The sequence below is a fragment of the Pelophylax lessonae genome (assembly GCF_965119305.1).
Source record: "Pelophylax lessonae genome assembly, chromosome: 6".
Taxonomy (NCBI): Eukaryota; Metazoa; Chordata; class Amphibia; order Anura; family Ranidae; genus Pelophylax; species Pelophylax lessonae.
In genome coordinates this window covers 45,706,910-45,734,415 of record NC_138773.1, presented here as the reverse complement: position 1 = coordinate 45,734,415, position 27,506 = coordinate 45,706,910, and the positions used below count along the sequence as shown (strand labels likewise).

The 27,506-nt window shown below is 44.7% G+C and overlaps 1 protein-coding gene across 1 annotated transcript in view; it reads right to left on the bottom strand.

Annotated features, from left to right (window-relative positions):
* The window catches only part of RHBDL1 (rhomboid like 1), a 103,357-nt gene that overhangs the window by 15,608 nt on the left and 60,243 nt on the right, over positions 1 to 27,506 (bottom strand). The window contains exons 5-6 of the mRNA XM_082262472.1: positions 4,435 to 4,547; positions 2,716 to 2,816 (exon numbers count right to left, since the gene is read on the bottom strand). Coding sequence (XP_082118598.1) covers positions 2,716 to 2,816; positions 4,435 to 4,547 — 214 coding nt within the window. The remainder of the gene's footprint in view (positions 1 to 2,715; positions 2,817 to 4,434; positions 4,548 to 27,506) is intronic.

Genomic DNA, 27,506 nt, shown 5'->3' with positions numbered 1-27,506 from the left:
TGGTTATATGGAAAGTCCTCCAGTAATGTTTGCTTTGCATAGGCCTCCATTACAGTACAGGATACTGTTGTAGCAATATGAATATGTACTGTTACATTATGTTATTTTTTTGTTTCCATGGTAAGCTGGAAAGGCTGAAGAGTGCTGTCACCATGGTAACCTGGAGAAGCCTTACTTCTTTACATCAAACTCTTGCTATGTTAACAGAGAAAGGCCTTCGATATTTTTACTTGAAATAAGTGTGCTGTCGCTATGGTAATAGTGAATGACCTCAGTTAGTACTCAGTTACTCTATATCATATCACCATTGATATGATACGATGGGATGGTTCTCTTCCTTTACATCTCAGTGTAATTGCTATAGTAAGACGTAAATTTCCCAAATAATATTACTTTACATCAAGCTGCTGCTGCTGTGGTAATATAGAAAGCCTAAATTAATTTACGTTGTACTTTACATCATGTTGCTATGGTAGCATAAAAAGCCCCAATTAATTTACTCTACATCAGAGCGCTGTTACTATGGTAAAATGGCAGAGTTTCGGGCAATATTACTTTACATCAGGCTGGTGTTGCTATGGTAACATTGACAGGCCCCAGTTTATGAACAGGGATAATATCTTTGATATCTTCCTGTTACAGTATTGCGAGTAGCCTGACAAGCCCTGAGAAGATGGATAGCCTCCCTGTGATAACACAACTTTCTTCCTTCTGCTTCAGGTCCCCTCTTATATAATATAATCATTGTATCACGCTCTCTAGCAATGTAAATTCAGTCTCCGCTCTGTGCCCTGTCAGCTTCAGTCAGTGTACTCCATCCCTCCGCTGTCTGAACCGTCACCTCCTTTCATGTCACGGACCGCGCAGACGGTGACACAGAATCTCTGATAGCAGCGGGCGAAATGGCTTTTATCTATGATACATTGTAGTCCTTTCCCATTATTCATTTTCCTTTTGCCCTAATATCTCTACAACTATAGTCAGCACTTCTGTTATTTGAACAAATAAAGTGTATCTAAAACCAAAAATGTCATATATTGCAGCTTGCTAGTGCTTGGTGTGGTGGTGACATTTGTTTTCTTATTTGGAAGCTTCTTTTGCTTTATCTTCACCTGATAATCGTGCAAATAACACACTTCCTGTCTCTGGGCTACGCACAGGCGTGCGCACAGGGTGTGCCGTGTGTGCCTGGGCACACCCTAATCACCTAGTGCACATTAGCGTTATCGCTCTGCATAGCAGCGAGGAGATGGGAAAGATCTCCCTCTTACCAGTTTTGCCATAAGAGAAGTGCTTACGCACCTCTTTTATTGTGCTGGCAGGGAGATCAATGTGCATATGTTTTTTTTTTTACAGTAAGGGCTCTTTCACACGGGCGATCCGATCAGATCTGCCTGTCAGTTTTTTAGGCGGATCTGATCAGATCCTCCATGCAGCTCTATGGGGCAGCGGATGTCAGCGGAGACACCTCCGCTGACACCCGCTGCCATCCGTATCTTATCCTGTCCGTGAAATCTGGACGGATGGAAACCTTATTTTTCCATCCGTTCAGGGATCGGATCGGATGAGAGCGGACAGGCGGTCCGCTCTCATCCAATCCCCCATAGAGGGCAGCGGGGGCTGAGACACCTCCCTCTCCACTCTGCAAGCGGAGACGGAGCTGTCATCCGCCGGCTCAGCGGGGATCGCGGATCGATCCCCGCTGAGCAACACGGATCCACCTACGGAGGTGGACCGTGTGAAAGAGGCCTAAGTTGAACTTACACACTATAAGAAATTCGGGTGAGAATTTTCATCCAAAGAACTTTCGTATGATTTTCGTATAGTGTGTACACAACTTTCAACAGCCTATTCCGACTTTTTGTACGAAAATGCCCAAAGGAACAAACTCCAAAATTTTTTTGGAACAGAACAAACGATTTTCGTTTAATGGGTACCGTTTTCGTACCATTTTCGTACAAGAAAAATCAGAAAAGAAAGACTGCGCATGATCAAACGCAATAAACAAACAAAAAAAAAAGCCTTTCGTACGAATTTACGTTCATCGGTTTCGATTTGCTGTGAAACAAGGAAAATGGGAAGATCATCGCCCAATTTTCTTATAGTGTGTGTGACGTGAGTCACTTTGGTAGGGGGGCTTGTGGAACCCAGATTGCTTTGGGGAGGTTGGGAGACTCCTCGTCCAGTTTCCCCAGTCCTTCCTATGTGTAAGTCACCCTGTGTCTATTAGGGGCACAGGGTGACCAAGAATCCCAGTCAGGTCTGCTCTGCACTAATCAGACACTTGCTAGTGGGGTGGGGGTTTGTTGTTGTTGAATACCTGCATTCCATTGTTATATTGTTATTATGGGATGTGTATGTTGTGTGGATTGACTACGGGGGAGGGTTTGTCCCAGAAGTGTTCATCTCCTTGTGCTTTGTGTTCGAATAAACAGTTTGATTCTGGTTGACTCCAAAACTTGTACTGTCTAGTTCTTGGGGTAACTATAGCCAGATTCACGGATCCCGTGTTCCAGATTGCTTAGGAAGCAGCTTCTTGACGGAGATACTCAGGCGCGGTGTCCTGATTCCGTCACAGTGTGTACCCTACTTTAGACTTTAAGGACAATTTCTGCAGATCGGCTCATTTTTTTTTTTTTTAAAGACTAATAAAGTATTTCAGCCATGCTTTACTGGCTGATCTGGCCCTGCTTCTTACACCAACCTAACACTTACCATGACAACGTTAGCAAGGTGGGCAGAACAGAGGGCGTAAACCCCACCGGAACCTCCGACCAAAGGAGCTCTCATGTCCGTGACTGAAACAGCAAGGGATCCTGGGAAAAGAGGAGTGATAATATCAGTGTCTGATTTTCATTGGGGAAAAAAAAAAGAAAGCAGGAAAGACAGAAAGAAAGGGAAAGGAGAAAAAGGAAAGGAAAGGATGGGAAGGAAAGGAAAAAAAAGGAGGGAAGGGAGGGAAAGGGAAAAGGAAATGGGAAAGCAAAATAAGGAAAGAAGGAAAGGGAGGGAAGGGAAAAGAAAGGAAACGGGAAAGAAAAATAATAGAAAGCAGGAAAGGGTTGAATGGGAAAAGGGAAGGGAAAGGAAAGGAAAATAAAAGAAAGGAGGGGAGAGGAAAGTAAAGGGAAAGGAGAAAAGGGAAAGGAAAGGGAAGGAAAATAATGGAAAGAAGGAAAGGGTTGAATGGAAAAAGGGAAAGGAAAGGAAAAGAAAGGAGAGGAGAGGAAAGCAAAGGGAAAGAAGGAAAGGGACGGAGGGGAAAAGGGAAAGGGATGGAGGGGAAAAGGGAAAGGAAAGGAAAAGGGGAGGAAAAGAATGGGAAGGAAAAGGGGAGGAAAAGAATGGAAAGGAAAGGAAATGGGGAGGAAAAGAATGGAAAGAAGGAAAGGGTTGAATGGGAAAAGGGAAAGGGAAAGAATGGAAAGGGAAAGGAGGAGAGGAAAGGAAAGGGAAAAGGGAAGGGAAAGAAAAGGAAGGGAAAGGAAAAGAACGGAAAGAAGGGAAGGGAGGGAAGAGAAAGGAAGGAAGGGAAATAAAAGGAAAGGAAAAAGGAGATAGCTGTAGTACAGAGGCCCATTGTTCTGGATTTGCTAGGACAGTCCTACATCTTTGTCGTCTATATCACCAAAGTTGTGTCCTGGGCCATATCCTGAGATCACAGCACCAAACGTGAAAGGCGTTAATTGCAAAGATCAGGGCTGTGAGTGGCTGGTCCCAGCATATTTAGAGGTGGGGCTGAAGTGGAACTAATCCAAGTGGGTTAGTCACCACATATTTAAAGGCAGGTTTTGGGTGGGACTAACTTACAAAGAGGGCATGGTTTGGGCTTGACCACCCAGAAAGTGAGTGGATGAAATGAAGACAGTAGGTGGGGTCAACAGTGTCTAGGACCATAATGTTGCTAAGTAAACTAAAGATTTAAGATAGATAAATCACACTGGTATACTTTGAATGGTACTTGTGACTTTAAAGAGAAATGTTGATCTTCCTAATGTTGGCCTCTGCCCCCCCCCCCCCCCCACCAGTGCTGCCATCTTTGAAGGCCCTGTACAAGCTTTTGGATCTGGCAGACCCCTGCAGCACATCTGCCCATGCACCAAGTTTTACGGAATAAGGAATTTCCTTCACTATGCCACTACCATGTCTTCAAAGATGTAACCAGGAAAATGTGCAGATGTGCTAACGGTTTCTCAGCACATCTGCTCATGCGTGGAATTTAGTCCAACAACATTCCCACCACCATAACTAGAAACTGTCTCTGACACCTCGGTCACTGTGCTGGGAGCATGCAGTGAGCACGCTTAAAGCAATGAAACCTTGATGCATATGTGTGACACCCTTTTTGCCACCGCAAATATGCGTTATGTGGGTGCCAACAGGTTAAAATAAAAGAAGGAGAGAAGTGTGTAAGTGACAAACATATGTGCCCACCTGCCAACACCCCAGCCAGATACAGGAAACTGATCCGCAGGACCCCGTGTACCATCTCCAGAGGAACTCCGATCATCAGTTGTAGCAGGGTGTTAAATCCCAGCTGCTCCAAGCTGCAAAATAATGTAGAAGATACATGATACCTAGAAGGACACATACATCGCCCCCTACTGCTTACCTAAAGGGGAGCAAGGGTTCAGCGGGAAAAGAATCAGAAAGAATTGCCAATACTGTGACATATTTCTCACAATTTACCACCATTGTGTGCACTCAGAGGACATATTTATCAGACTGAATAGAAGAAATTGGAAGTGAAGATGAAATTTTGAGTTTGGGTGTCTAAATATTGACCTGAAGACTTCAAATACATCTCTGTCACATCATTTTTTTACCACCAAAAAATGGATTTTGTTATTTCGTGCAGATGCTTTTAGTGAATGTGACAATTCAGCGCATGCCGAACCTCCCCTTTACCCCCCCCCCATCACTTCCACTTCCATTTGTATGGATTGAGCAGTGCACACTCTGACAGTGTGAGGTGAGAAGAGCCGATAAACAGCACTTCCTCATGTTCATATGACTGGCTGTGATTGGACACGGCTGATCACATGGGTAAAGAGCTACATCATTGGATCTTTACCAAGATCGGGGTCACGCCGTGTCCTAGGAACATGACGCCCCAAGGCTCAGGGTACCTATCAGCAGAGAGAGAGATAACAGGGACCCCCAAAGAATCACCCCACCGATCCGAGGAGCACCAAGAATTCGGACCCAGCATTACCATGGATGCCATCCCTGTTCATATCTCCCAGGCACAGAAAGGAGAAACTGAGGAGGAAGAGGAGGAGCTTCGGCATCCCCACGAGGCTTCAGCTGTCTCCAGCGTCTCCCGGACTAAGGGAAAATGGCCCCGTGACATCATTAGGCTACACAAACATGGCCACCAGCTGGAGACCAGCCAGACTAAGGGAAAATTACCCCGTGACATCATCGGGCTACAAAAACATAGCCGCTAACCGGAGACCAGCCAGACTAAGGGAAAATGGCCCCCATGTGCTACAGCATGCTGCCAGGATCTTCCCTGGGCCCTCTGCAACACTGCACCCTCTACAAGGCGACCCCCTCCTGAAGGTAGGACACACGTTAGGGGAGACTCCGCTGCGCACTCTGCACCGGTCTCTGCACTTGGACCCCCCTGCTCTATACCCACACTGCAAACAGTGGGGCATGCACCTAGGGGTCTCCTACACTGGGACCCCTCCAGACTACCAGGGCAGGACACACTATATCAGGACGCTTACAGAGTCTCCGCTGCATCCTATGCCCTGGGACCCACACCAGACTTCAGGTCACGAAAGGGAGTGAGGGAAGCCCAGCTCACTGAGCTCCTATTTTTAAGAATAGGAAGAGGGAACAATCTGTAGGCAGGTCCAACCGTCCCTGGAGGTTCTACCCCCCAAAAAAAAACCCAAAGGGGAGAGGGGGGACAGTACTTACCCTTCCATGGTGCGGGAAACGCTTCAGACAGAAACCTCGCCACCGAAGTAGGGGAGCTGTCAGCCAAGGGGCCGCTGCAACTCAGATCCAAGCCTAGTCGTATGCGACCCTGCGAGACGTTTAACTCACGGGCCAGCCTCTGTCCGTAAAGCTATGTCGCAGGCGACCTAGCACGTAGCTGCGGTCTACATGCGCTCGCTGGCTGGCAGCCCAGCCCAGCAGTTGATTGTAGATCTCCCGAGAGAAAAAATTAAAAAGATGTAAGGATGGAGAAAAAAATTGCTAGGGCCAGAGATCCCAGCCAGGAGCCTAGGTCCTTACTCCTGACTAGACAGATTAAACTGATTACCTAGAGCAAAGAGCGGGGTTATATACCAAGCTGAGGACAGCCCATGGGCATAGCCAGATGTATTTGTTCTGCCTCGTCCTATTCCTGGAGGAGGCAATATAACCCAATAGTTATGATGTATGGAGCGCTGTGTGCATCGATGAACGAAAGAGAAATACAAATAATCTTGTTTCTGAATTACAGAATGATTGCATTAATTGGGGGCTTTACACTTGTATGGAATTCAGATGTAACCTAAACTTTAATCCAACCCTGTCACTCCAGCATGAGCAGCATGCATGACACGAGTGTTGACTTCAGCTCTTTTGTTCCAATTCTTTTCCTTATTTATTACTTTTGTGCTTTTTTTTTTACTTATTATGTATTTTTGTGTATTTTCTTCTTTACTTATTGCATCTCTTCATTTTGGTAACGGATTCATGGAAATGTGACTGTGATGACGCTTCTGTAATAGCAAAAAATATCCAGCATCCAGAAGGCTGCTAATTCTGTATTGGCAAAGCACAGGTTTACTTGGAAACTACATCACCAAAGGCTGATTTACTGCTATGCTGTGAATAGCCTCAATAGTCTATGTTGCAAACAGAGAAAAGATAAATACCCACAAAAAATACCCTGCTGAAGCACTGCTGAGAGACATGTCCCCTCCCTCTCTCATAGAAAAGACAGATCCATGTGGAATTTCTGAGGCAGTCAAAGAGTGAGCGAGTAGTTCTGTTCTTTTTCAGCAGAGGAACCAGCATGCTGCTAAAAATAATTGAATGCTTTCCCACTCTAAACTATTATAGCCACTTCCGGTCTGCTTGCCGTGTATTTACATTGCTACTTTGACGCTAAATACCGGAGTTATGGCAGCAGATAGCTGCCATAACCCTGGTATTTTCTTACACGACCGGCGGTCTGCTTTAACATAAAAGTGGTCCCAGTGGCGGATTCGAGACAGGACCACTTTTATGGGCAGCCGGAGAAGTGCCCGCCCCCCTCCTGCCACTTCCCGGTCGTTTTCCCCGCTTACTGTTGGTAGCGGGGAAAACAATTAGATCCCCTCGCCTGATAGGCAGGAAGTCGAGTGAGCGCAAGATGACCCCTACTCGACTCTGTGCCCTTGGAGGACCAGAGCGACGTCAAACGTCACTTCCGCCAAACAGCCTTAAAGGGCCAATTTTTTTTTTTTTTTTTAATAAAATTTTTTTTATTTTTTTAACTTTTTTTTATTGCTTTTACATGTCGATGTGAGATCTGAGGTCTTTTTGACCCCAGATTTCACATTAAAGAGGACCTGTACTGCTTTTTCTACTACAAGGGATGTTTTTATTCCTTGTAATAGAAATAAAAGTGATCAAAAAAAAAAAATGTATAGGGAAAGTGTAAAAAGAAAAAATAAATAAAATAAAATTAACAATTAAAAAAAAAAAATTTAAAGTGCCCCCATCCCCGTGTGCTCGCACGCAAAAGCGAACGCATACATACGTCACGCCCACATATGTAAACGGTGTTCAAACCACACATGTGAGGTATCGCCTTGATCATTAGAGTGAGAGCAATAATTTTAGCTCTAGACCTCCTCTGTAACTCTAAACTGGTAACCTGTAAACATTTTTAAAGCATCGCCTATGATGAAGTACCAAAGTTTGGCGCCATTCCATGAGCGCGCTCAATTTTGAAGCATGACATGTTAGTTGTCTATTTATTTGGTGTAACATTATCTTTCACATTATAGGAAAAAATTAGGCTAACTTTTCTGTTTTCCTTTTTTTTATTCAAAAAAGTGTATTTTTCCCATAAAAAGACTGTAAGGCTGTGGTAGGGTGTTGCAACAATCTCAATTTTATTCTCTAGGTTCTCTGCTAAAGAAAAAATATATATATTTTGGGGGTTCTAAGGCTCCATTCACACCTGGGCGTTTTCAGCTCCAAAAACGCTAAAAAAAACGCTTCCAAAACGCCCAACAAGTAAAACCTCATTCATTTAAATGGCCCCTGTTCACATCTGAGTGTTTTGCAAAACGCCTGTAGCTGAAAAAAGTACATGAGCTTCTTTTTGGGCTAATTACCAGCGTTTTTGATAGATGTCAATGAAAAACGCCTGAAAAAATCGCGGTAAAATCGCGGTAAAAATCGAGGTAAAAATCGCGGTAAAATCGCGGTAAAAAACGCTACGCTCAAGTGTGAATGCAGCCTAAGTAATTTTCTAGCAACAAAATACAAATTTTAACTTGTAAACAACAAGTTTAAAAATAGGCCTGGCCCTTAAGTGGTTAAGAGTGCAATGGGATTTAAGGACCCATTTACACTTCCATGTTGCAGTAATGCAACAAATACAGTATCTCACAAAGGTGAGTACACCCCTCACATTTTTGTAAATATTTTATTATACCTTTTCATGTGACAACACTGAAGAAATGACACTTTGCTACAATGTAAAGTAGTGAGTGTACAGCTTGTATAACAGTGTAAATTTACTGTCCCTTCAAAATAACTCAACACACAGCCATTAATGTCTAAACCGCTGGCAACAAAAGTGAGTACACCCCTAAGTGGAAATGTCCAAATTGGGCCAAATTAGCCATTTTCCCTCCCCAGTGTCATGTGACTCGTTAGTGTTACAAGGTCTCAGGTGTGAATGGGAAGCAGGTGTGTTTAAATGTGGTGTTATCGCTCTCACTCTCTCATACTGGTCACTGGAAGCTCAACATTGCTCCTCATGGCAAAGAACTATCTGAGGATCTGAAAAAAAAATTGTTGCTCTACAGAAATATGGCCTAGGCTATAAGAAGATTGCTAAAACCCTGAAACTGAGCTGCAGTGCGGTGGCCAAGATCATACAGAGGTTTAACAGGGCAGATTTAACCACTGGGGAGCTACAGTTCATTGAGGGAACCATGAATGCCAACATGTACTGTGACATACTGAAGCAGAGCATGATCCCCTCCCTTCGGAGACTGGGCCACAGGGCAGTATTCCAACATAACGACCCCAAACACACCTCCAAGACGACCACTGCCTTGCTAAAGTAGCTGAGGGTAAAGGTGATGGACTGGTCAAGCAGGTCTCCAGACCTAAACCCTATTGAGCATCTGAGGGGCATCCTCAAACGGAAGGTGGAGGAGCGCAAGGTCTCTAACATCCACCAGCTCTGTGATGTTGTCATGGAGGAGTGGAAGAGGACTCCAGTAGCAACCTGTGAAGCTCTGGTGAACTCCATGCCCAAGAGGGTTAAGGCAGTGCTGGAAAATAATGGTGGCCACACAAAATATTAACACTTTGGGCTTAATTTGGACATTTCCACTTAGGGGTGTACTCACTTTTGTTGCCAGCTGTTTAAACATTAATGGCTGTGTGTTGAGTTATTTTGAGGGGAAAGCAAATGTACACTGTTATACAAGCTGTACACTCACTACTTTACATTGTAGCAAAGTGTCATTTCTTTGGTGTTGTCACATGAAAAGATAGAATAAAATATTTACAAAAATGTGAGGGGTGTACTCACTTTTATGAGATACTGTATGTCTTACAGCATTGTAGTGCCATTGTTTTTGCCTACGTTGCAGTGTGTTGCCTTGCTGAAACATAGTACACAGGGCCGGGACAAGGAGTGGTTAGGGGGGGGGGGGGGCTGCCCTGGGCACTGTGGTATCAAGTGAGGTGAGGGGGAGGGAATTTGTATTAGAAGGGAGATTTTGGTGGGGGAGGCAGGGGGTAAGTATTGGTCTAGGAGGGGAAATTTAGGGAGTGCTAAGAGGGGTGATTTAGGGGGATTTGTGTTCAGAGGGGGGATGAGGGGAAGAAGATATGTGCTAGGAGGGGAATTTGTGCTGGGAGGGAGGGATTTGAAGTGTGGAGGTGGGAGAAGATGTGCACTAAGAGGGGAAATTTTAGGGGTAGAAGATTTGTGCCAGGAGGTGAATTTGTGCTGGGAGGGGGGGGGGCTGAAGTGGGGGTAAGATGATATGTACTAAGAGGGGAAAATTTTAAGGTAGAAGAAGGGGAATTCATGCTGGGAGGAGGGATTTGAAGTGTGGGGGAGGGGGGAGGGGGGGGGGAGTTGTGTACTGAGAGGGGAAATTTTAGGGGTAGAGGATTTGTGTTAGGAAAGATGTTTGGGGGGGGAGTTTAGCTGGAGGGGGCAAAGATTCGTGCTGAGAGGGGGGATTTAAGCAGGGGGCAGATTTGTACTGGGAGGAGGGGGAATGTATGCTTAGGGGGTAAACATGCAGATTAGTGCTCAGTGTTTTTTTTTTATTTTTTTAGTTTTTTTTTGGGGGGGGGGGGGTATGCTGACACATAATGCTCTTATATCTTAAGGGGAGGGGGGGCACAGTTCGGCATGTTCCCCCTGGGCTCTTGATGACCTTGTCCTAGCACTGATAGCGTATGTCTGATTTCCAGTGCGTTGAGGTTGTTCTGGCAGCCCATTTATTTCAACCTTTGATAGATATAAATGGACCTAAATGACTCCTGAGCCTTATGGAAGCTCGTTTCATCTATCCTGGACCTGTTGTACCAAAAAATGGCCCCTCAATTTTTACTTCAATTACTATTTTCTCACAGAAAGGAAAAAGAGACGGACATAACAAATAAAGAGAATTTTAAAGCAGCAGCACACAAAATGAGAATAAAAAATAAAATACAAAGAACACTAAGGGCCCCTTGCGGCGTGGTAACGTAATGCTACTCATTGAAATGAGTTACCAACGCACCCTAATACCAAAAATTGGGAGTGACCCTTTTTATTGTAATGCAATGCACTATTACTCTATAATGCATAAGTGTTGCCTGTAAGATTTATGTTAAATCAGTACAGTATTCATCCTAAAAAAAAACCTGAAAATCAAGACCACGCATGCTCAGAAGTGGAAGAAAACATTACAATTAGAGGTGCGCCGAATGGAAAATTTGGTGCTGAAACCGAAAATGTAGGATGCACTTGGCCGAAAACCAAAACCGAAAATGACAGTTTTTAAAAATCTTTATATTTTTATATATAATTGTATTAAATTTTACTTTTTTATTAATAATAAAAAGGATCAAATCAGTGCTAAAGCAAAAAGCAACGTATACATATAGGACCATCCAATAAATCCAAGTATTTAAGTATATAAAATGTGCATAGACAATAAAGTGCAAAACATACCTAAATGAAAGTGAATAATGAAAATGTATTATTATCATCAATGTTCAGTATAGGATAGCTCCAATACCATCCCATGCACAGTTTCGGTGCCAGGGACAAGCTAATTTTTTCTGACCACTTTTCTGCTGTTCACAGACATTTATGGACAGCAGAAAAGGACCCTTTTTTTATACACTATCTGTGAATTTACAGATGGTTGGCAACACTGCATGACGTCACTGCGCTCCTGGACCCACAGTCCCCCCCCCCCCCCCCTGTTGCACGAGCTGAGCTCAGCCGATTACCAAAAGGAAACCTCCAGGACTGCACAAGCTTGGGAAAAGCAGATTTTTTTTTTTTGTAATTCTTTTTATTTCAATATGTGCATAAAAATGAACATTCCAAACGTCCTTTCGACAAAAGTACAAAACAATATTAGATAATAAAAAATTATACAAATATCCAAATAATTATCTGTTTACTTGGTATTCATGATCTCTTTATACTAATGTATATCCATTTAACTTAATTGACCGCCGTTGTCCTGGTGTGCCCCAGCCCCTTGCTCCATTGCAATCATAGATTTATTACCTCATCATACTATGTGCATCCCTCTATATCCTCTTGGTTATCTCCTTATATTCAAACATTGGTTAATGTTGATTGACACCAATTATCCCAAATTTTATAATATTTTGTTGAGCATCCTCTATGCATATACAATACTTTTTCAAATGGTAAAATCTGATTTACTGCTCTTATCCAGTTCTTAACAGCAGGGGGCTTCACTTGAAACATGATTGTTTTCTTTGCCATAAACAGCGTTTCTCTAAGCATTATCTTGTGATATCTAGACCATGTTATTTCATCTAGTATACCCAGCAAACAGGTTTCTGCGGTCAAAGGTACAGGCATATTCAAGACAGAGGATAATATTTGAATTATTTCCTGCCAGAATCTTGATATCACTGGACAAAACCACATATAATGTATAAAGTCTTCCCGCTTAGCACTGCATCTCAAGCATTTAGGAGATGCAATGCTATGCATTGCATAAAGTCTACTTGGAGAGCAGATTTTTAATGGGCACTTTTCTGCTGTTTATGGACATTTATGGACATGCCCTTTTTTTTACAAACTGTCCATAAATGTATAGACAGTTGGCAACACTGCTCTAAATGCCCCTGCCTCCAAACATCTAATGTATGTGTGCATGGACACATAGGCTAGCATGCAGGGGCATTTAGAGGCCGAAAAAAAAAAAAAAAAACGCTAGACACCCCTAGGAGTGGAGTTAAAAATGTCCAGTGTGCATGAGGTCTAAGGACTGGTAACCTGCAATATATTATATTTTTTTTTTTGGGGGGGGGGAAGGGGGGTTTACTACTTTAACCACTTCTGGACCGGAAAGATTTGCCCCCTTACTGACCAGGCCATTTTTTTAATAGAAAATTGCGGCGGCGTGCAACGCTGTACCCAAATAAAATTGATGTCCTTTTTTTCCCCAGAAATAGAGCTTTCTTTTAGTGATATTTGATCACCTGTGCAAATTTTTTTTTTTTTTTTTTGCGCTATAAACAAAAAAAGAGCAACAATTCTGAAAAAAAAAAAAAAACAATATTATTCACTTTCTGCTATACTGTATAACATTTCCAATAAAAAAATGTAAAAAATCAATTTTTTTCATCATTTTAGGCCAATTTGTATTCTGCTACATATCCCAATAAGCATATTTTGATTGGTTTATGCAAAAGTTATCGCATCTACAAACCAGGGAAAAGATTTATGTCATTTTTATTTGTTTATTTATTGTTTTACTTTTAATGTGTCAGGGGTGTCGTGGCAGAGTCTGACGTGTAGAGGAATGTCTCACTGGGTATCTGGGGGGACACAGGTTCACCAGATGCGCGGAGTCTAAGTGCTAGCCGGTTTTCACCAGGGCCCCAGATGGTGGGGATGGACTTGGCTGCGTGCTAACACCAGGTCGTGGTCCTCAGGATTCCCCGGTCGAGCCAGGAGCAGGTCCAGGACCAATAGCCGGTAACAGGTAAGCAGATCAGGATGAGACAGAAGAATAGTCAAGACAAGCCCAGGTCAGGGCGGGCAGCAGGTAATCAGAGTCCAAAGGCAAACTGGGTCAGATGATCAGGAACAGCAGATAATATCAGATACAGGGAACAGGAGAGCTGAAGATCACACAGCAAAGATTTAGTGTGATCACTGGTTTTAAATAGGACGCTTGGCGCCAAAGAGGTTTGCGTGCGCATGCACGTTCGCGCAAACACGAGATAGTCGCAAACTATCTCAAGGTAGCCTCAGCGTATGCGCATGCGCATAGACGTTCGCCGTTTAGCAGCGCCAGTGCGCCTGCGCATGGTAGTGAATCCCTGACATAATGGCTGCGATTACTGATTTTTAGCAGGGCTGCGACATTGCTGCGGACAGATTGGACCCCTAACTGACATTTTTGACATTTTTTGGGGGGGACCAGTGACATTACTACAGTAATCAGTGCTAAAAATATGCACTGTTACTGTAATAATGACATTGGCAGGGAAGGGGTTAACTCAGGGGCAATCAAAGGGTTTACGTGTATGCCTAGGGTGTGTTTTCTAACTGTGGGGGGGATGGGCTTGTGGAATCAACACAGAGACCTGCTTAGGCGTGCGCACAGGGTGTGCCAGGTGTGTCTGGACACACCCTAATCACCCTGTCTGTTGCAGACTCCCCCTGTTTAAACCCCTGATATTTCACCAAAACCCCCTAATGGGACTCCTAAAAAATTTGTAAAAAAGAATAAAAATAATAACAATTTTAAAATAATAAAAAGAAAAATAATAAAATAAAAACTACTTACACAATCAACTGCCCTACTGACATCAATCTCTGCCCTACTGACACCGCTAGTATATATACACATGGACACACACATATGTGTTTAAGCTTTGAGGTGCACACCCTAATGCAATAGGCTGCGCACACCTATGGAGACCTGTGATCCTAAATAGGAGGAATACAGAAGCTCTGTGCTGATTCCTAAGAGAACAACGGTCTGCTGTGTTTACAACAGCAGACCAGCGTTCTCTCTCTCCGCGGGGAGTGATCGCGGGTGCCCGACGGCCTGTGTACGCCCCCGGGATCGCTCTTGTGGATCGCTGTACAGGTACAGTGATTTGCACTGCGGATCGCCATACAGGTACGGCAATTCGTGCTGAGGATCACCATACAGGTACAACAATTCGTGCTGAGGATCACCATACAGGTACAACAATTCGTGCTGAGGATCGCCATACAGGTACGGCAATTCGTGCTGAGGATCGCCATACAGGTTCGGCAATTCATGCTGAGGATCGCCATACAGGTCTGGCAATTCGTGCTGAGGATCGCCATACAGGTACAACAATTCGTGCTGAGGATCGCCATACAGGTACGGCAATTCGTGCTGCGGCTCGCCATACAGGTACGGCAATTCGTGCTGCGGATCGCCATACAGGTACAACAATTCGTGCTGAGGATCGCCATACAGGTACGGCAATTCGTGCTGCGGCTCGCCATACAGGTACGGCAATTCGTGCTGCGGATCGCCATACAGGTACAACAATTTGTGCTGAGGATCGCCATACAGGTACAACAATTCGTGCTGAGGATCGCCATACAGGTACGGCAATTCGTGCTGAGGATCGCCATACAGGTACAACAATTCGTGCTGCGGATCGCCATACAGGTATGGCAATTCGTGCTGAGGATCGCCATACAGGTCTGGCAATTCGTGCTGAGGATCGCCATACAGGTACAACAATTCGTGCTGAGGATCGCCATACAGGTACAACAATTCGTGCTGAGGATCGCCATACAGGTACGGCAATTCGTGCTGCGGCTCGCCATACAGGTACGGCAATTCGTGCTGCGGATCGCCATACAGGTACAACAATTTGTGCTGAGGATCGCCATACAGGTACAACAATTCGTGCTGAGGATCGCCATACAGGTACGGCAATTCGTGCTGAGGATCGCCATACAGGTACAACAATTCGTGCTGCGGATCGCCATACAGGTATGGCAATTCGTGCTGAGGATCGCCATACAGGTCTGGCAATTCGTGCTGAGGATCGCCATACAGGTACAACAATTCGTGCTGAGGATCGCCATACAGGTACAACAATTCATGCTGAGGATCGCCATACAGGTACGGCAATTCGTGCTGCGGCTCGCCATACAGGTATGGCAATTTGTGCTGAGGATCGCCATACAGGTTCAGCAATTCGTGCTGAGGATCGCCATACAGGTACAACAATTCGTGCTGAGGATCCCCATACAGGTACAACAATTCGTGCTGAGGATCGCCATACAGGTACGGCTATTCGTGCTGAGGATCGCCATACAGGTACGGCTATTCGTGCTGCGGCTCGCCATACAGGTATGGCAATTCGTGCTGCGGATCGCCATACAGGTACAACAATTCGTGCTGAGGATCACCATACAGGTACAACAATTCGTGCTGAGGATCGCCAGACAGGTACGGCAATTCGTGCTGAGGATCGCCATACAGGTACAACAATTCGTGCTGAGGATCGCCATACAGGTACAACAATTCGTGCTGAGGATCGCCATACAGGTACGGCAATTCGTGCTGAGGATCGCCATACAGGTTCGGCAATTCGTGCAGAGGATCGCCATACAGGTACAACAATTCGTGCTGAAGATCGCCATACAGGTACGGCAATTCGTGCTGAGGATCACCATACAGGTACGGTAATTCGTGCTGAGGATCGCCATACAGGTACGGCAATTCGTGCTGAGGATCGCCATACAGGTACGGCAATTCGTGCTGAGGATCGCCATACAGGTACGGCAATTCGTGCTGAGGATCGCCAGACAGGTACGGCAATTCGTGCTGAGGATCCCCATAGAGGTACGGCAATTCGTGCTGAGGATCGCCATACAGGTACGGCAATTCGCGCAGCTGAGCCAGCCTGCCGCAGTATATCTGCGGCAGGCGGTCGGCAAGTGGTTACATTTAAAGCAAAAATCAACAGAACAGAGAGATTTTGTTCCAATTTACAATCTTTTTTTTTTTCTTTTTTTACCGTAGGCAGTTATAGGATTTCTAAGGAAAATTGCTTGTTTTGTAACCTATTCTAAACCCCCCATGACACCTTTATCCATCTCCTGGATTAAACACCTTGCTTGTTCCCCAACAGCCAGGAAAATGGCCTCGTGAGTCGGGGATTTTATCCCTCGACTCAGGAACAACCTAATAACAAGCTCCACACTCAGGGCTGATCCTTGCAGCACAACGAGCCCCTGCTCAGTATAACCATTTCAGGTTCAGGAGTTTATTAGTGCGCACCATTAAAAATGCTCTTGGCGTTGCCTCTGAGCGGGAGAGCGAGCTTCTATTTTGGCAGGAGGCCCAGAACCGCCAACGTCCTCCCCTGGATGATATCCGCTCCCCCCTTGGCATGTTGTAGTACTTCTAAAATAAGCCAGCTTTATTTGCATTAAATAGAAGACGTTACACACAGTTTTTTGGCGTCAACAGCAGCCTTCGGCGCTTTTGTGAAAGCGCCAGAGGAGTCCCAGGGAAATTACAGGGAAATTAGACCACAGAGGAGAAATCTGACTGCATTGCAAGCCTGTGTTTTTCTACCTGCAGTGATATTTTTTTTTTTTACAGCAGACTTAGCACCGGCTGTATTTTTGATGTTAAGTGCGTCATGCTAAGTAATGTGTAAGTATTATCTCTCACAGAGATCACAGCACTCCCCCCTGACAATGCCTTCATCTGCTTTTCTCTCCAGAAAGACGGCACCATCTTTGTTCAGGCATTATCACGGGTGCCCATCTATTTCTTGGATTGAGATGTCAGCTCAGATGTCCAAATCGTTTGGTGGAGGGGGGATTATGGTGTGGGGTCATTTTTTCAGGGCTTGGGCTTGGCCCCTTAGTTCCCGTGAAGGGAACTCTGAAGGCGTCAGCATACCAATACATTTTGGACAATTTCATGCTCCCAACTTTGTGGGCACAGTTTGGGGATGGCTCCTTCCTGTTCCAACATGACTGCGCACCAGTGCACAAAGCAAGGTCCATAAAGACATGGATGAGCGAGTTTGAGGTGGAGAAACTTGACTGGCCTGCACAGAGTCCTGACCTCAACCCGATAGAACACGTTTGGGATGAATTAAAGTGCAGACTGTGAGCCAGGTCTTCTTGTCCAACATCAGTGCCTGACCCTACAAATGCCCTTCTGGAAGAATGGTCAAACATTCCCATAGACACTCCTAAACCTTGTGGACGGCCTTCCCAGAAGAGTTGAAGCTGTTATAGCTGCAAAGGGTGGGCCAACTCAATATTGAACCCTACGGACTAAGACTGGGATGCCATTAAAGTTCATGTGCGTGTAAAGGCAGGTTTCTCAATACTTTTGGTAACAGAGTGATAATATACTGTGTATATATATGTGTGTATATATATATATATATATATATATATATATATATATATATATATATAAATACACAATACTGTGAAAAAGCTTTAGGCAGGTGTGAAGAAATGTAAAGTAGGAATGCTTTCAAAAATATATAAAGGTATATGGGCAATGCGCTACCAGTGAAGTAAGTCCCCATTCACACTAGCGCGACTTGTCAGGCGACTTGGTCGCCTGACAAGTCGCGGTGGGTCGCCTGCCATTGATTAGCACAGGACCCGTTCTAATAGGAGCGACACAAGTCGCTCCGACTTAGAAAAAGGGTCCTGTACTACTTTGGGGCAACCTGGAGGCGACCTGCATTGACTTCAATGATATGAAGTCCGTGCATGTCGCGCCGAGTTCGCCCCAGCAAGTAGCGTCACCCCTGTGTGAACGGGGTCTTTGTGAATAATAAAATAAAATATATATGTGTGATCAAACTATAGAATATAAATAATAATAAGATCTGTGAGAAATAGCTGCCAATTTTTAAATTGTCACCACATCAGTAAAGTACAGCCCGAAGCAAAAAAAAATAAAAAATAAGCGCAGGGCTTGCATGTCTAGGTAGGCAGGGTAAGCAGGAGAGATAGGGTTAGGTAAGTTCAGGATAAGTTCAGTCTTCTACCCAATTAGGGATTATTTGTTTAGCCTGTGGAAGGGACTGGTGGGGTGGTCTTGGTGAGGGCAGCACATCTTCTCAGCATTCCGTGAAGCACGTAGGGAGGAACGTTACCGCCCGCCCACCCGCCCATCTATTGGATTTATGTTTTTGTACGTGGTCTTCATGCTTTGGCAGTAGAGGTCTTTGGAGGCGTTAAAAAATCTGCTGTGCTCATCAGTTTAGGGACCCATCTAAGGTATGGAGTCACCTGTGGAATGCCAGTTAATGGTGGGTTAACAGGTAAGTTAAAATTGTGAGGTATCTGCAGAATGTTGAGGTCGTCCCCAAGCCGGTGTGGTGCGGCTGGGGACCGTTTAAGTAGTTACGCAGATACAAAGTTGATAATTGATACTTGGTGCCTTCAAAGATCGACAACCTCATGTTTCTTGTTACTGTATTATTATTTTTGGTTCCTGTTTTAAGGAATGTTTGTTATATTTTGTTTGGTTATAATAAATGGCCGTTACGGCCAAATTTTTACTCCATCAATTGTGTTTTGGCATAAAGTTGGGGTAAAAGGGGATTGGGTTGGTTAGAGGTTAAGATGAGTTTGAGGCTTACATCTGGGGAGCCTAAAGCCTCGTACACACGCACCGATTGTTGGCCGTAAATTTTTGGCCAACGTCCGATCGGCCGATTGTCGGCTTGTTAGTATGATGCTTCCGACAACCGACTGCGACTTTTCGGCCAAACAAAATCTGGTGTGCATGCTATAATTTTTTTGTTGGCCGTCAGCAGAACGGCCGATTGTTCCTCGGTCAATACAGATTTCGGCCGACAAAAATGTGATGATCAAGACGGCATGCTCAGAGAAGAAAAAACACACGAAAAGTAGACCAGAACATAACATCACTTCTGCAGTTGGTTGTTGTTGGCCGACAAAATTCGTGTGCAGTCTTTAGCACTTTTCAACCTACAGGACAGCACCGGACAAAAGACGGCCGATCGTTCGGCCGACAATCGGTACGTGTGTACGGGGCTTTAGTCAAGTAAAAAACTGTGAATAAATCAGCGCTAAATCCAGAATATATTGTGTGGAACCCACTCAAAAAAATTAATAATATACCACACTAAATTAACACAATAATTAAATAAAAATAGGAATAGTCAATATCAAGGAATCAGTGCAATTATTAATTTTTTTGAATGGGTTCCACACAGTATTATGGAATTAGCGCCGATTTATTCACAGTTTTTTCAAAAACATATAATTTAATTGCTTATTTTTATCAATTTACAAAATGCAAAGTGAGCGACTAGAAGAAAAATCTAAATCAAATCAATATTTGGTGTGACTACCAGTGGCGGCTGGTGCTCCATTAGTCGGGGTGGCGGCCGGCAGCAGACAGACACCCCTCAATCACTCCAGCCCGCACCACCATTTCACCCCCCCTGTGCCAGTTTACTCCGCGGGACTGACAGGCGGCGCCGGCTTCCCCCTCAGTCCCCATGTTCCCTCTCGACGGCCGTCTCCTCCCTCTTTGGCCAATAGGATGCCTTCTCCTTTCGGCCAATTGGGAAATTGGGAAACAGGTCTCAGGACCCGCTTCCTGATTGGCCGAGAGGATTCGCTATTGTCACACAACTGGGTTGGCTCAGGGCGCAGTGCTATGCTCCCTGAGCCCACCCTTTTTTGAAGCCTATTAGAGCCTCTGGCTCTAATTACGTACTTAAAAAAAAAAAAATCCCCCATTGGAATCCATGCATCCGGTGCCCTGCATGTAGATTAGGGAGCCGGAAGCATGGATATGGGGGGGGGGGGGGCGCCCCGCGCCCCTAATGGACAGGCCGCCACTGGTGACTACCCTTTGGCTTCAAAATCGGCATCAATTCTTACACTTGCACACAGTCAGGGATTTTGTAAGATTAGAGCCAGGTGTAGGATTACCTAATTATACCAAGCAGATGCTAATAATCATCAATTTCATACAGTATGCACACTATATTGTAAAAAGTATTGGGACGCCTGCCTTTACACACACATGAACTTTAATGGCATCCCAGTATTAGTCCGTAGGGTTCAATATTAAGTTGGCTCACCAGAATTAAAAATAACTCTCTGGAACAAAAGGCCGGTCATCAGACAGAGCTGTCCACGGTCCTGAGATAGAGATGTTACTAGCAAGCACAACAGTGCTGAACATAATGAGGACGTCACCGTTTTGTGCTCCGGTTACCATAACAACAGCCGCCAAGGCCTCAGGATCAATGCAAGAAATAGGCCCTAGAAGCTACAATAGAGCAGCAGAGGATGATGGGAAAGCAGTTTGGTATGCAGGAAGAAAGGACAGGAAGGGGGATGAATATACAACTTCGATGTGATAGAAAAACAAGGTTTTGTGTAAAGGGGAGCACCATATGGTTAAAGGATAAATCGATTTCCAATGGTAGCCATACACACTTCGATTTTATTATCTGATCGATGTGCGATTTGATCAAATCAATTGAATCCAAAAACAATTAAATCATTTTAGACTTGATTTACATTGGAATGATGGAATCGATCAAACTGAGTTGATGTATGCTAACTGTATACCAGACATCCCAAGTCTCCTGCAAGGTGCGGGAGTCCAGCATTTGGGCTGCGGCTCCCTGACACCCGCAAGTGCTGCACAATATCCCAGCTGTCAGCCGCAGCAGCCCGAGGCCGTATCCCCGAGCATTACTGTGAAGAACGGAGCTGATGCTTCCTGTATAGTTCCATCTCTGTCCTGTCTCAGGCGGAGTATATCAAATGCACCCTGCCTGTGACAGGAGCCATACAGGAAGAATTGGCTCTGCTCTCTACTGCAGCCACATGCTTCCTCCAGCGCCGCTCCTGTCACACTCTGTTTGTGTCTCAGAGGAGCTAACAGTACCATCCAGCAGAACCCACCAACAATACCAACCACCAGTACCAGCCAGCAGTACCCACCAACAGTATTCACCATCAGTACCAGCCAGCAGGACCCACCAACAGTACCCGCCACCAGTACCAGCCAGCAGTACCGACCATCGGTACCAGCCAGCAGTACCCACCAACAGTATTCACCATCAGTACCAGCCAGCAGTACCCACCATCAGTACCAGCCAGCAGTACCCACCAACAGTATTCACCATCAGTACCAGCCAGCAGTACCCACCATCAGTACCAGCCAGCAGTACCCACCAACAGTATTCACCATCAGTACCAGCCAGCAGTACCCACCAACAGAACCCGCCACCAGTACCAGTCAGCAATACCCACCAACAGTACCAGCCAGAAGTACCCACCATCAGTACCAGCCAGCAGTAACCAGCAACAGTACCAGCCAGCAGTACCCACCAGAAGAACCAGCCTGCAGTACCCACCAGCAGTACCAGTCAGCAGTACCCACCAGCAGTACCAGTCAGCAGTACCCCCCATCAGTACCCGCCAGCAGTACCCACCAGCAGTACAAGCCAGCAGTACCCACCAGCAGTACCAGCCAAAAGTACCAACCAGCAGTACCTACCAGAAGTACCAGCCAACAGTACCGGCCAGCAGTACCCACCAGCAGTACCTGCCAGCATTACCCGCCAGCAGTACCAGCCAGCAGTAACCAACAGCAGTACCAGCCAGCAGTACCAGCCCTGGAGGACAGCCAGCAGCAGCCACCAGCTATACCCACCTGGGGGACAGCAGCAGCCAGCGATACCTGCAGGAATCCTGAGGAAGAAGTGAAGATTGAGGTCAGTTGAGGTGCAGGTAAACTGCAGTGCATCCGTGTTAAAACAGCCTTAGGCCCCTTTCACTCAATCGGTCTGTGCATTAGCGTGTGTAAATTGTTGCAATATATTTTTTAATACCTAGTTGTGTTCTGTCATAATAAAATGTCATGTCCTTGTTCATACATGTATGAAGAGTGCCACCTCCCTGAAATGAGTTTGCCACCTCCCTGAAATGAATTTTTGCAGGTTGGGATGTCTGGTATAAGGATATATGGCATGCTTACACAACACCGCACGTGCGCACAGAGTAAATCTGAAATTTTTGCTAGCGTGCAAGTATACACAAGTACTGCGTACACCCGCGTATAGCCATTTCTTAATATAGGTGGCTGCACACTGCAGCTGTCTCTCTTAGGTGCAGAAATGCACCCGTAATTTATCTGTGTCCATGCCTTAAAGTGGAACTCCTGACAGATTCAGAAAACTATGTTGATGTTTTTAGAAAAAATTAGTACATTCCTTTTTTTTACATTACTAATGTAAGCATCTAAAGTTGACATTTCGGCCTTGTACAGTAGAACTTTGAAAAAGGGAAGCAGAGCAGAGCTAGAGGCCAATCAGAACATGCTGACAGAAGAGAGAACAGAGAGAGGAGAGATCATTAATGTGCCGCTTCTCCTTTCCCATCCAGAGCAAGGAGAGAGTTGATCCAGCTATATTGCTTAAAAAATATGTAATCCCAACATTTCATATTCCTGATATGTGCCTGCTGTACCATGCACTTGTATGAGAAAGTGTCCTGCTCTCTTTGTATTGCTTCCTCCATGTGAAATCCCGGGAGGTCCTGCCAGTCCCTCTGCTTTCCTGTTAAAAACTGACCACACTAAGCAGGAGAGCACACTGTGGTCAGTTCTCTAGCTCTGCAGTAGTCTCTAGTCTTCAATGATCAGACTTGTCCTGACCACCCCCACTGCACAGCCATTCACTGGGAAGTTCAGTGTGCCTCTGCTCCCCCCCCCCCCTCAGCTCTTATGCAGCTGATAACAGAGGAAATGTAATTACTTATAAAAAATAGGGGGAAAGGGTATTAATAATGTTTTTTTTTATGTTTATATACAAATGTTTTGCCTTTTATTTCTATTTTAAAGTGGATGTAAACCCTAACATATACTAAGTGAAGTGAACAGTCGCAGATGATACACAGAGATTAAACAAATCTCCCTACATAAGTTTTACATCTACATCTGCTTTTTTCAGCTTGCTATATTCTTTAGAAAGTGCACATCATGTTAGAAATGTTCTCTTCCTGTTCAGCACTGGGAGTGTGGTGTTGGTATAAACTGTGTGACAGCTGATTGGAGGAAAGGCACACACCCCCATTCCACATAGGCAGAGGAAGGAAGGAATGAGCTGTGAATAGACCAGCTCTCTGCTAATCTATTTATAAAATTCAGCCTGGTTTTATGGAGAACTTGTCAGAAGTTATCATGCGGATAACAGAAGAATGGAGCAGAAAACACTGCAGATATATGGGCCAAGGTCACATTTCATGAATCAGTTTTACATGTACTTTAACTACTTCACCTCTGAAAGATTTACCCCCCTTCCTGACCGGGCCATTTTTTGCAATACGGTACTGCATTTGTTTAACTTACAATTGCTTGGTCATGCGACACTGTACCCAAATTAAATGTATGTCCTTTTTTTAACCCACAAATAGAGCTTTCTTTTGGTGGTATTTGATCACCTCTGCAATTTTTATTTTTTGCGCTATAAACAAAGAACGACCAACAATTTTGAAAAAAAAAACTTCTGCTATAAAACACATCCAATAAAAAAAAATGTAAAAAATCTAATTTCTTCATCAATTTAGGCCAATATGTATGCTGCTGCATATTTTTTTGTAAAAAAAAAATCCCAATAAGTGTATATTGATTGGTTTGGGCAAAAGTTACAGCGTATACAAACCAGGGGATAGTTTTATTTCCTTTTTTTTTTTTTTTCAGTGACTTATAGCAGGACTGTGACATTGCGGCGGACAGTCAGGATATTAACTGACACTTTTTTGGGGACCAGCGACACTAATACAGTGATCAGTGCTAAAAATATGCACTGTCACTGTACTGATGACACTGGCCTGGAAGGGGGTAACATCAGGGGCAATCAAAGGTTTAACTGTGTCCCTAGCTAATGTTTCAGTGTAGTGGGGGAGGTGCTTTACTAGTGGAAAGTATGGATCAGTGTTTCTGCTTCACAGGTACACAGGATCCATGTCTTCTGTACTGACAGACTGACAATCTGCCTTGTTTACATAGGCAGACTGGCATTCTGTCAGTGTATCAAACGATCGGCCGGTCCCGGTGGAGATTGGGTCAGCTGTAAAATCACAGCGGGAGCGAGCCGGCGGCGGCGTGCGTTTGTGCCTGAAACCCCGGAAGTGCAGAATCTTGTATAAGGTGATAATTTACGATCACTTTGAGTGCCGGTTCAAACAAAGCCGGAATCGCTCTGATCAGGTCTCGGATCTAGTAACCCGGAAGCGATGTCATGACATCACTTTGGGTTACAAGAGCCTTAAAGGTGCTAGGTTTAAAAAAAAATGACAGCATTCAAAACAGCCAAACTTGACGTTTTGAATGCGGAGGGAGGGATTTGGGGTCTTTTAGACCCCAGATCCCTCCATAAAGAGTACCTGTCACTGTCTATTACTGTCACAAGGGGTGTTTACATTCCTTGTGACAGCAATAAAAGTGATATAAAAAAAAAAAAAAAATGAAAGGGACAGTGTAAACATGAAAAAATAAAATAAATAGGAAAAAAAAGTAAAGCGTCCCGTCCCTCCGTGCTTGTGCGCAGAAGTGAATGCAAGCTTAAGGCACGCCCACATATGTAAACGTTGTTCAAACCATGTGAGGTATTGACTCAATCATTAGAGCAAGAGCAATAATTCTATCACAAGACCTCCTCTATTACTTTACACAGGTAACTTAAAATTTTTTAAAGCGTCTCCTTTGGAGATTTTTAAGTATCGTAGTTTGTCACCATTCCACGAGTGTGCGCAATTTTAAACATGTTTGGTATCTATTTACTCATCCTAACATCATCTTTCACAATATACAAAATAAATTGGGCTAACTTTACTGTTTTTTTTTTTGTTTTTTTAATTCATGAAAGTGTATTTCTTTCAAAAAATTTGCATTCGAAAGACAGCTGCGCAAATACTGTGTGACATAAAATATTGCAATGAATCTAGGGTCTCTGCTAAAAAATATCTATAACATTGGGGGGTTCTAAGTAGAGATCGACCAATTATCGGCAACACCGATATATCAGGGGCCGATATGCACCTTCCCCGATATATCGGAATCGGCCCCTGAGGTTATTTTTTTGCCGATATTTTGGGAAAGTGCATGTCCTGGGGTGATGCCTGCAGCTAGAGGCATGACCTCGGTACCGGCGTCCATAGCCGATGGTCGGCTGACTTGTAATGACAACCAATGTGGCTGAGAAGCCGCTCGGCTGTCATTACAAGGAGCGGAAGGGGTCACCCCCCCCCCCCCACCGCCTTTCGCGGCTCACCCGGGTCTCCCGTCTCGCCGGGAGACCTCCACCGCCGAAGAGAAGACCCAGGGTAGCATAAAGATGTGTCCATGTGCCCATGCACCGGTCTCCATGTAAAAAACCCGGAAGTGATGTCATGACATCACTTCCGGGTACTCGGCGCCGAATTAAAAAACAGCCAAACTTAGCGTTTTGAATGCTTTTCAGTGCCGAGGAGGGGTTTGGGGTCTTTTAGACCCCCAGATCCCTCCACAAGGAGTACTTTTAGAAAAAAAAAACATTTTTTTACATGTCCGAAAATATCGGCCGATACCGATATTCCGATGACCAAAATATCGGTATCGGCATTAAAAAAACGATATCGGTCGATCACTAGTTCTAAGTAATTTTCTAGCAGAAAATGCTGATTTTAACTTGTAAGCAACAATTATCTTTTGTCTAGGGGTGAACACAGAGTTTATATTCACCTACTATACTACCCGGGAAAACGGCGCTCCCCCACATTCAGTGGTGGACTGTTCCTGACGTCTTCATGTCCAGAGCAGGTCTATGGGCGCGATGACGTCAGGAACAGTCCACAGCACAAAACTGCTGGACAAGGGGGGGGGGGGGGGGTCAGGACGCGAGGGACCAGTTTTGAACTGGTAGGAACGGCGGATTAGGTGAGTATATTTCGGCTCTCGGAATCCCCCAACAAAAACAAGCAGTTACCCCCTTGCAGTGTGGGCCCTGAGTTCAGCTTTAACAACAGTGGGAAAAAAGTCAAGTCACCAACCCGGCTGTGCTATGTGGCAGAAAAGAGCACTTTTGTGCTTTCAGAAGAAAAAACATTTTGTTCTTCAGTACTGACCAAAAAAAAAATATATATATATTTATGAATAGCTCTTGCTTTTTCAAAAGCGACTGATACATTTTTAAAATGCAAGAGAACCCATTAAAAGTCAGGAAAGCAGCCCCGGAGCCGAGTCTCAAGTACCTGGTTACCATGGAGACTCATAAAACATGTCTAAAAAGTCTTCTTGTTTATCTCCTGCGATAAAGGCACAAAGAGAATCTCTTTAGTCGCCGGGCTTTGATTCCGAAAGTCTGGATAATGATCAGCCTCAGCAAAACACAGAGGCAGGCCAGAGGGACACGGCTATGACGTAGGGTGGTGAAGTGAGGAAGACGAGCAAAACTTTTGTTAATTGAAGGGGAAGTATAGAATTTTTTTTTTATAAAAATTATATATATATTTTATCTTTATTACTGCATTTTGGACTAAAAACTAACATTTAAAAAAAAATGTAAATTATATAAAGTTTGTTTTAAAATCTAAAGTATTGCATAGGGCTATGATTTATCTTTTGCAGCCAGCAGGGGGGGGGGGGGGGGTACTTGAGAATTCTGCTACTTTACTGCCTTGCTGTGAACAGCTTGGTGTAATTTGATCTCCTGTTTACAGCTCCTACCGCTGGAGATGGGAAAGCACCCACATCTGTTTGTATTGTCACATTTGGCATGTCATTTTTGGGGGGGGTGGCGGGTACCTAGTTTTGACAGGTACCCGCTCCCACTTCCGCTCGGAGCGCCGCGGCACCCTGAGCGGAAGTTCTCCTCTCCCCCTCCCTCCCTGCAAACTTCTGGGACATGTCAGAGGTCCCAGAAGATTGCCGGCCAATCACGATGCGTAGCGCAACTCGCGCATGCGCAGTGCGTACCCGGCTGTGAAGCCGCAAACTGTCACAGCTGGGTGCCCACACCAGTGA